The sequence below is a fragment of the Gracilinanus agilis genome, chromosome 1 (assembly GCF_016433145.1).
Source record: "Gracilinanus agilis isolate LMUSP501 chromosome 1, AgileGrace, whole genome shotgun sequence".
In the NCBI taxonomy this organism is placed as follows: Eukaryota; Metazoa; Chordata; class Mammalia; order Didelphimorphia; family Didelphidae; genus Gracilinanus; species Gracilinanus agilis.
Window position 1 is genome coordinate 691950964 of NC_058130.1, and position 9917 is coordinate 691960880.

At 36.7% G+C, this 9917-nt stretch overlaps 1 protein-coding gene across 1 annotated transcript in view; it reads right to left on the bottom strand.

Moving 5' to 3' along the window:
* The window catches only part of FAM135B (family with sequence similarity 135 member B), a 388009-nt gene extending 379230 nt beyond the window's left edge, over positions 1-8779 (bottom strand). The window contains exon 1 of the mRNA XM_044658294.1: positions 8703-8779. Coding sequence (XP_044514229.1) covers positions 8703-8779 — 77 coding nt within the window. The remainder of the gene's footprint in view (positions 1-8702) is intronic.
* Between the last annotated feature and the right edge of the window lie 1138 nt (positions 8780-9917).

Consider the following 9917-nt stretch of genomic DNA (forward strand, 5'->3'; position numbering starts at 1 on the left):
AGGGCTATAAAACTGCATACCCTTTGATCCTGTAATATCTTTATTGGGTCTATATCACAAAGAGATGATTAAAAAAAACAGGAAAGGACTTACTTGTAAAAATATATTTTTGTGGTGGTAAAGAATTGGAAATTATGGGGATGTCCCTCACTTGGGGGATGGCTGAACAAATTGTTGTACATGTTGATGTCAGAAAACTATTGTGCTATAAGAAATGATAAGCAAGATGATTTCAGGGTGGGAAAGCTGGAAAAGGTCTGCAGGAACTGATGCAGAGCGAAATAAGCAAATGCAGGAGAAGACTGTACACAGAAACAATATTGTACGATGAGCAATTGTGAAAACTTGGCTACTCTCAGCAATGCTGTGATCTGGGACAATTTTGAAAGATATGGCAGGAAATGCAAGCCACCTCCAGAAAAAGAACTGTTGAGTCAGATGGATGCAAATGAAAAATATTATCTTTCACATCAGTGCATTTTCAATTTATTTGGGGGTTTGGGTTTTGCATGAGTGTGCTCCTTAAAAAAATGACCAACATGTAAGTGTGTTTTGCATGATAATATATGTATGACCTAGATCAGATTGTCTACCATCTCTGAGTGGGCAGGAAAGGGAGGAAAGGAAACAGTTTGGATCTTATGATTTTGGAAAACATATGTTGAAAATTATTACACTATGTAATTGGGAAAATATCTTTGAATTAAAAAAATAATTCTAAGGCAGAAGAGTGGTAAGGACTAGGTAATGTGCAGTTAAGTAAGTTGCACTGTGTTACACAGCTAGGAAATTTCCAAGGCCGGATTTCAAACCCAAGACCTCCAGTCTCCAGGGCCATCTTTCTATCCACTAAGCCACCTAGCTGACGCTTGTTCCATTATTTTTTTTTCACTTTTGTAAACCCTTACCTTCTGCCTTATTGGTTCCAAGGCAGAAGAGTGGTAAGGGCTAGGCAATGGGGCTAAGTGACTTGCCCAGGATCACAGAGCTAGGAAGTGTCTGAGGTGTTTCATTCTTTTTAAAGCATCATACCACCACTTCAATTTCTTAAATCATTTCTTATAAAACCTTAGGGGACTAATGAGTTCCTCACGAAGCCACATTTGTCACTTTAGACTTTAGCTTTAGAAAAATTTCCCTTTTCTTTCTTGCCAGAACCAATTGTTACTCCATCAGATAAATTTCATTTTTAGAAATCTATCGTCCTTCTTGAACTTAATTCCTCATTAAAGGCTCAGACCACAGTATCCAATCTAAAGTTTCCTTCCCATGCTCTAAGTAATATACCCTGCTATTCCTAGATCATAGAAGGTCACTTCTATGACCTAAAAAAAGGTTTAACACTTTTCTTTGTTAGAATATCTATTGAGAATACAAAATTAGAATATAAAGTTACTATAGAACATAAAATCAATATATGAAATCAGAAATATAAAATCATATAAAATTTGTCACTTTCTCAACAAGTTTCCCATATATTCATTTCTTTTTTTTTTTAAATCCTTGTACTTCGGTGTATTGTCTCATAGGTGGAAGAGTGGTAAGGGTGGGCAATGGGGTTTAAGTGACTTGCCCAGGGTCACACAGCTGGGAAGTGGCTGAGGCCGGCTTTGAACCTAGGACCTCCCGTCTCTAGGCCTGACTCTCACTCCACTGAGCTACCCAGCTGCCCCCATATATTCAATTCAATGACATATATTAAAAATGCTGTGCAAGGCTATCCACTGCTTTAGAAGGAACTGATGAAGTCTGAATGCAGATTGAAACATGCCATTCTCCACTTTATTTCCTAAATGAATTTTTCTCTAGTGTAAGCAATATGTGTCTTCTTTCACAACAAGATGAACGTGGAAATATGTACTGAACGGTATCAGGTGTACAACTATATCATATTATCTTCTATCTTCAGGAGGTTGGAGGGATGGGAGGGAGAGAATATGGCTAGCAACAAAAAATATTGAAAACAATATCAATATGTTATTTGGGGAGGGGGCAGCTGGATAGCTCGGTGGATTGAGAATCAGGCCTAGAGATGGGAGGTACTGGGTTCAAATCCGGCCTCAGACACTCTCCGGCTGAGTGACCCTGGGCAAGTCACTTGACCCCCATTGCCCACCCTTACCACTCTTCCACCAAGGAGCCAATACACAGAAGTTAAGGGTTTAAAAAAACGTGTTATTTGGGGTGGGGGGGAATCATCATTTTTAATAGGCTGTGCAAAACACTCTTTTTAATGAGGCAATCTTTTCATCCTTTTGGAAAAATATCAAGTCCAGGACAGCAGTTTCCCAAAACATACACTCAAACATATGGTTAATAAAATTATAGGCAAAGAAAAATGGTAATCTTTAGTTGCCCTGCTAGAGGCAGACACAGCCTATGATAGACATACAGATGGCCGAGGACTCTCAAAACACCTTTTACTTTTGGTGGCGATTTTTTCCATCTGGTTTTAGAACACATTCCATTCTTGCAGCTGGTCTGCTGGCTCTTAGAATGCTCATTATCATACCACCTCCATTTCTCACTCCTATATTTTTAATGTAAAAGTTTTGTCCACCCTGGCTTCACCCTAATTTAATGAGTTTCAATGCAGGTTAACTATCTTGAGTACTAATTTCCTCTATGTCCCTTTCTACCTAATTTATTCCTCTTGAACAAAGTATGCCACTGTGCTTGAGTCATAGGCTCATCCTGCCAAGTTTCAATGATAATTGTGAGGGATATGACCCCTGAATTGTAATTTCTTGCTCATTTTGCATATTACTTATTCTATGTACATAGGTGTATAGTCACTTGAGCTCATGAGCAATTCCTCTGTTCCTTTTACCAGTTAAATGCTTCCATAAATTACTGAATACTTCTACTATCATTCCTCTTCCAAGTCATGCCTATCTAGTATAACCATTCTATTTAAAGATTTTCTCTTTCCTCTCTTTTTAATATAAATCTCTCTTAATCAAACTAGATGGTTCCCAGCCAGATGCATTTGTCCTGACCTTCCTGACTTCCCTTCCTAACCAGGGACTCTTTGTGTATCCTCTAAAGACTTAGTCCTGTGATTTAGGGTTTTTCTCTTTTTCATTTCTATAAAGAAATTTCTCTTTCCTCCTTCTTATAGCACAACATATGAAGGGGAGAAGTGGAATTCATATTTCTCTGTCCATCCACTAAGTATGGAAATCCCTTAAGAATCTATCCTAAACTTTCTTCTCTTCTTTATACAATTTCATCTCTTTTTGGATTTGGACATTTTTCATAAACTGGCCATTTGCTACTTTTCTAGTCTTTTTATACCGTATTTCCCCACATGTACTCTGATACAGTGACGATGATCTCCTTGATGATAGTCACAAAGAATATTCCATTTTCCAACTCCAACCATTTTTACTATTGTTTCCCTGTTCCTGGAACTGTCTCTTGTCTCATCATCTCCTTTTCATTCCGAGGTTTCCTAGATTCCTTCAAGTCTTAGCCAGAGTCCTACATTCTAAAAGAAAGCTTTGCCCATCCACCTTCAACTTAGTGACTCCCCTCTAAGACCACACCCAATTTGTCCTGTATATATTCTTGTTTGTACACTATTTGCATTTTGTCTCCTATATTAGACAGACTATGAGTTCACTGGGATCATAGGTTTTCTCTGTTTTCTTTCACAACATGACAAATATGAAAAGATGTACTACATGTTAGCATATGTTAACATAGATTATATTACCTGTCATCTTGGGGAGAGAGGATGGAAGGGAGAGGCAGGGAAGACAGAAAGCAAAATGTCAGAAAACCATTATTAAAACTGTATATAAGGGGGCAGCTGGGTAGCTCAGTGGAGTGAGAGTCAGGCCTAGAGACAGGAGGTCCTAGGTTTAAACCCGGCCTCAGACACTTCCCAGCTATGTGACCCTGGGCAAGTCACTTGACCCCCATTGCCCACCCTTACCTCTCTTCCACCTATGAGACAATACACCGAAGTTAAGGGTTTAAAAAAACTGTATATACATGTAATCTGGAAAAAGTATAATTTTTTTAAAAAAAGTAATCCTTACTCAACTCTGCTTTCTAGCCATCTGCAAAATTAAGCTCAGGTAGTATGTTCTTCAAGGTATTTTTTTCTATTTCCCCAGTCATTAACGTATTTATAAAACAACTTTATTTATTCCTATATAGCTTTCATTGATTTATCTGTGAACATGTTATAGAAAAAATGTCAGCTATCTAAGGTAAGACCTCACTTTTAAATATGGTATTCCCCAATGTTGGGATTAATGTTGGGATTATCCTCTCTCTCCCATTATCTAGTGTCCTCTCTATCCAAATATCTCAAGTAGCAGCTATGTGATACCTGAGGAATTAACTCACACTAGGATAGAAATGGCTGCTAGCGCAATATTTTCCCACTCATAAAACCATAAAATACTAATATGGGGATATACAAAGAGATTAACCAACTGATGCGTTAAAGCCAAACTCTGCCTAAAAACCCACAGTAACAAATACTCACTGCCCAAAGAAGTAGAGCTCATTCCATTTTCAGATGGTTTGTCATGAATGATTAATTATTATTTATTATTACATACATTTTATTACATACATTGTGTATGTTCAGTCAAAACTGCCTTGTGGATTTTTGTATGTTGAATCAGAATTCGCCAGTTTAATTAGCCATTTGTTAATCAAACATAATGTATGAGGTATTCTAGGCATGGAGGATCCCAAAACAAGAAAAATAACCCCAGCTTTCAAGGAGTCTATTTTAGGGAATATTTGTTGTTATTGAGCCACTTTCAGTCTTTTTCTACTCTTTGTACCCCTATTTGGGTTTTTCTTGTCAAAGATCCTAGAATGGTTGGCCATTTCCTATTCCAACTCATTTCACAGATGAGGAAACTGAGACAACTAGTGTTTAGTGACTTGCCCAGGATCATACATCTAGTAAGTGCCTGAAGCAAGATTTGAACCCAAGAAGAATATCCTTTCTGACTCCAGGACTCCAGGCCAAGCCCTCTATCCCCTGTGTCACCCAGATTCCCTTATCCTAGGGAATACAACAGATAATAGTTGCCTCCCTGAAGGGAGGGTTCAGGAAAAGCATCCCATAAGAGATAGCACATGACCCAAACCTTGAAGGAAGGTAGAGACAGGTGAAAAATGAAGAAAGCACGAATATGGGGTCAGACTATGCAAAAACTGGGAAATGGGAGGGGGAGTGTTGAGTTTAGGCACTCACACTGATCAGAATCCAGTGTGTGAAGGGGATCAATGTGCAAGAATCCTGGAAAGTTACCCAAACTATTGTTGATGTTTAGTTGTTTTCAGTCACATCCTACTCTTCATTTTGGGGCGTTTTCTTTGCAAAGATATTGGAATGGTTTGTTATTTCCTTTTCCAGATCACTCTTTAGATGAGGAAACTAAGGTAAACAGTGGTTAAGTGACTTGGCCAGGGTCATACAGCTTGTAAGTGATGGAAGCCAGATTTTAAGTTCATCTTCCTGACTCCAGGGCCAGTGCTCTATCCATTGAACCTCCTAGTTGTACTACATGGTATATGTTAAATAAATATCTTATGGATCGATTGATTTATTGATGTTATGCCTCTAATTACATTGTAAGATTCCTAAGGGCTGGCAATGTCTTTAACAATTCTCAAAATCTCTCCTCAACTCCCCATACTCTACCTCCCACTCATTGTAAGCATCACAATTCCGGGCACATGGCCAGTGTCCATAAAGACTTATTGATTGATATCTGAAATAGCTGCTGAGATGAGAGTTCAAATAAATATTCCCTAGCTTCAAAATTTAACAACTTCTTAACATTCATCACATCTTCCAGAACTTCATTCCTGACATGCAGAACATTCTGGTCTTCAGACCCCTTTAGGCTAAGAGAAGACTAGAAAGGAAACTGGACTTAAAAGCGTAGAGATGTGAGTTCAAATCACAGATGATGCTTACTAGCTTGGTGATCCACGGGAAAGTCATTTAACCTTTCTGAGCTTTAATTTCTTTATTTGTCAAATAGTGATAACAATATTCTAATTATATCAGAGAGTTGTAAGAAAACAATTCTAAATTGAAAAATACTAAGTAAATGTGAGCTATGAGTACATGTAATTAAGAGACACCCACACCACCCCCCACACCCGCATGTGCCTGGTCAAGCTTCCAAGGAATACTTCTCCAATTCCTGCAACTATATGTCATCCTGCAGAAAACAGAAAAAAGGAACTGAAAATTAAAAGAGAAGAATGTTGGGATATTATTTACTTACTCTTTAACCATCTAAGTATGATGGTAACATATTCATGCTTTGAGTTTTGTTCATTTATTTCTGATTCCTAGAAATTTGATTATCTCTACTACATACAATAGCCCCAGCACTTAATAAAGATGTCAGGCCTCTCCTTATCCTTATTTTCCTCATCTCCTGCTTCCCTATGTGGTGCTTTGCATAAGACTTTTTCAGGAGACATCACAAAGTTACTGTAAGTATTTTTTCCATTTTCTCCTTCTGTGGTTTATTAAAAATTAATAAATAAAAACTTTCCCTTGGAAAGGGCTGTGAACAACTTTATTATTGAGTAACGTCTTGCTTACCTCAATGGATCTCATAATATAGGAAACTAAGCACTTAAGCTAGTTATAATGAATGGACCTGCCAACTTAGGGTTAGTATCAGTGGTCTAGTGGTCTGTTTACTTTCACCTAACCCTTTACATCCCAAAAATATCATTTATTTTGTAGGCGCCCCATGTGGGTTGCTTTCAGGAGGCTGAAATTCAAATCTAAGAACTGATGGGCTATTCCATCATCAGGCTAACATGGAAGAATGTTACATGAGGTTTTAAGGAATACAAACTAAATTTCTCAGAGCCACTCTGTAATGTAGGTAGGATATTATTATCTTCATTTGAGAAATCAGGAAACTAAGACAGTGAATTAAGTGCCACATCATTTGTCACAGAGCTGGTAAGCTCCAGATCAGGGATTTGAACTCAAGGGTACCAAATTCATGCCCACTGCCCTTTTCATAATGCCATGCTGCCTCCATTGTCTTCACCTAGCTGCCCTTTTAGTCTTAAATTCATTCTCCTTTTAGCAGTTAGAAAAAGAAACACATTTAACTTATGTCATTACTTATCCATTTGCCTTATGTAAGTCATCTTTTAAACATGAGCTGTTCTAGTAGAACCAGCAATTCCAACAAACTATCTCATAAGACTTTCTTTATTTAAAGACTTGAAGGATATAGGATATCATGTATGTAGTAATTCTCTCACCAACAAGGACTCATAACTCAACTCTTTTTCAACAAACACTCTCCATGAATAGTTGAGACAAAAAAATAACCATCCTTCAGTTGCCATTCAGAGGGATGAGCTCAATGGCCCAATGGCTACACATTCATTTACAAGAAATTATATGTCTGTCTTTCTGTTTAGCAAGAATTTTTGGACTTTAGAATCTTCTGGAACATTAACAATTAATACTACATTTTCTTTCTTCTCTTCCTCTTCCTCCTCCCCCTCTTTATCCTTCTCCTCCACTTTCCTTAGTCTCACTTCCTTGCTCCTTTTTCTTCCCTATCTTTTCTGCTTCCTTTTCCTTTTTTCTTCCCTGTTTTACCTTCCTTCCTTCTTCCTCTTCCTTTAACTATTATGCTATTCAAGATGTTTTATGTTTTTAAATAAATGCATTCATTTATTTTACCTAGAATACAATTCTTTTTAAAGATAGAAAAGGAAAAGCTTCACCATGAAAATGCATAATCAAGTAAAACAAATTTCTACATTGATGATGCCTCACCAAATATATGTCTGTATTTTAAGTTGATCATCTCTGACAAGAACTATTATCTAAAGGTTTTATCAAGATGTTATCCAAACATATTTTAGCTTCAGTCTTCTGAGCTCAACTCAAAATTTGATGGCAACTTTAAGATTTGCAAATTACTTGCCAAACAATGACACTATTAGATAAAGAGTAAAAGTATGATTATACCCATTTTACAGATTGAGAAAATTGGAGGTCCTGAGAGATGTGTAATGATCATATTGCTAGTAAGTGTCTGAAATGAGATCTGAACCTGTCTTCTGACTTTATTTCCAGTGCTATATCTGGACTATGTCATGGTGCTACCAGGAGAAGACTTGAGAAGTTTTGTGGGACAATATGATTCAATGGTTCCAAAGCCACAGAGCCTAGTTTTAAATCATGCCTCTCACAATTTAGTACACAATACAAATCATTTAACTTCCCAGGATCTCTGTTTTTTCATCTACAAAATAATGAAGGGTAGACAAAATATACTATTAAATACCTTCCAGCTGTAGATCAATGGCTGTTAATATAACACTTATTTCGAGGCCATGAGCAAGCATTTTAACAGAAAACTAAAATAAACAATAGCATTCTCTTCTGTAAACTAACTAGCATCAAAGACATTGACCATAGGAAACACAGGGGTCCATATTTTTTTTTCTGTTATGCCCAAACCTATCATAATCCTCTAAGCTTTTTTTTTTCTACCCACTACCTCTTTATCCACCACCTCTTCCCCATTTCCCACCAGATACATACACACAAGTATAAACATCCATGCTTGCTAGAGCATGCGCGTGCTTATTCTTCTTTGTTCTCATGTGTGCACAGAGATAGACACACCTATCCAACACAAAAAACACAAAATGTTTCCACTTACCCTCGCTGGAAGAGATCCACATTGTGGAATTTGTGTAGCTCTACAGAAAACTCAACCGTTCCCTGTACTTCAGACATGATCTTTTCCGGTCATCACCTGAAAAAACAATGAAGATGTTGAGTGTCTGAAGTCACTTCAGTCAAAAACAAAGGGGACATGATAATGGTCCCAAACCAAGTTATGTTTAAATAACATAAAACAAGCTTTGGTGGTTGGTCCATTCAACAGTACAAGCCAATATTTTAATAATTCTTTGTAGTTCCTTCAAAACTTTCATACCCAATATCTGTTTTGATGCTCATGTAGGAAGAGGACAGGGTAGGGCAAGGATTTGAACCTTCAGTTTACAATTTAGGGAATTGAAGTCCTAAATAGCAAAATGATTAACCATTGATTACAAAGTATTATTTTGGAGGAACAAAAGTAAAAAATTAAACTCCATCAGTCATCCTGCTGCCAGCTTTGATTTTTTGTGTGCTTTGCAATAATATTTTTGTTTTATAATGTGTATATTAACTTTTCTAAAAGTTTAACTCACGACTTCTATTTTCAAACCAAAGGCATTTTATAACGATCTTTCCTCTAACTAAATTCTCCTTTTTTACAAAGGAAAATAGTCAAAACCATATGAAAAATCAATAATATCTGACAACATATAACACTTCATACCCATAGTCCTCTACTGCTCTATCTAGAACATTATATTTCTCCAGACTGAGGATGGCCATTATAGTCAGAGATTAGTTGCCTTTTACTGTTGTTTTCATTTATATCATTGTAATTATTTTATCTACTGTTCTCCTGGTTCCCTCTCTCTATATCAATTCACACAAGTCTTCCCAACCTTCTCTCAATTCACATTCATTGTTTCTTATATTGCTGTACATATTCTTTTATTTCTTATATTGCAAATATTCCATTATATTAATATATTTTAAAATTGCTCAAAGAACAAGCTTTTATTAAGCACCTACATTAAGTACCACGTTAATGGTTGGGGGTTCAAAGACAAAAGTAATACAGCCCCTGTGCTATAAGGTCGTATGCTCTAACCAAGGGAGACCACATTTACGTGCAGGGACAAAATAAATATTACATAAATTATAATAGCCTATGCAGCAAGGACTTAAGAAACTATTACTATGCTTTAAGTCTTTAGAATTCTAAAAAAATATAAATGAACTACTCTTCTATGAGGACTTAGTGCATATCTAA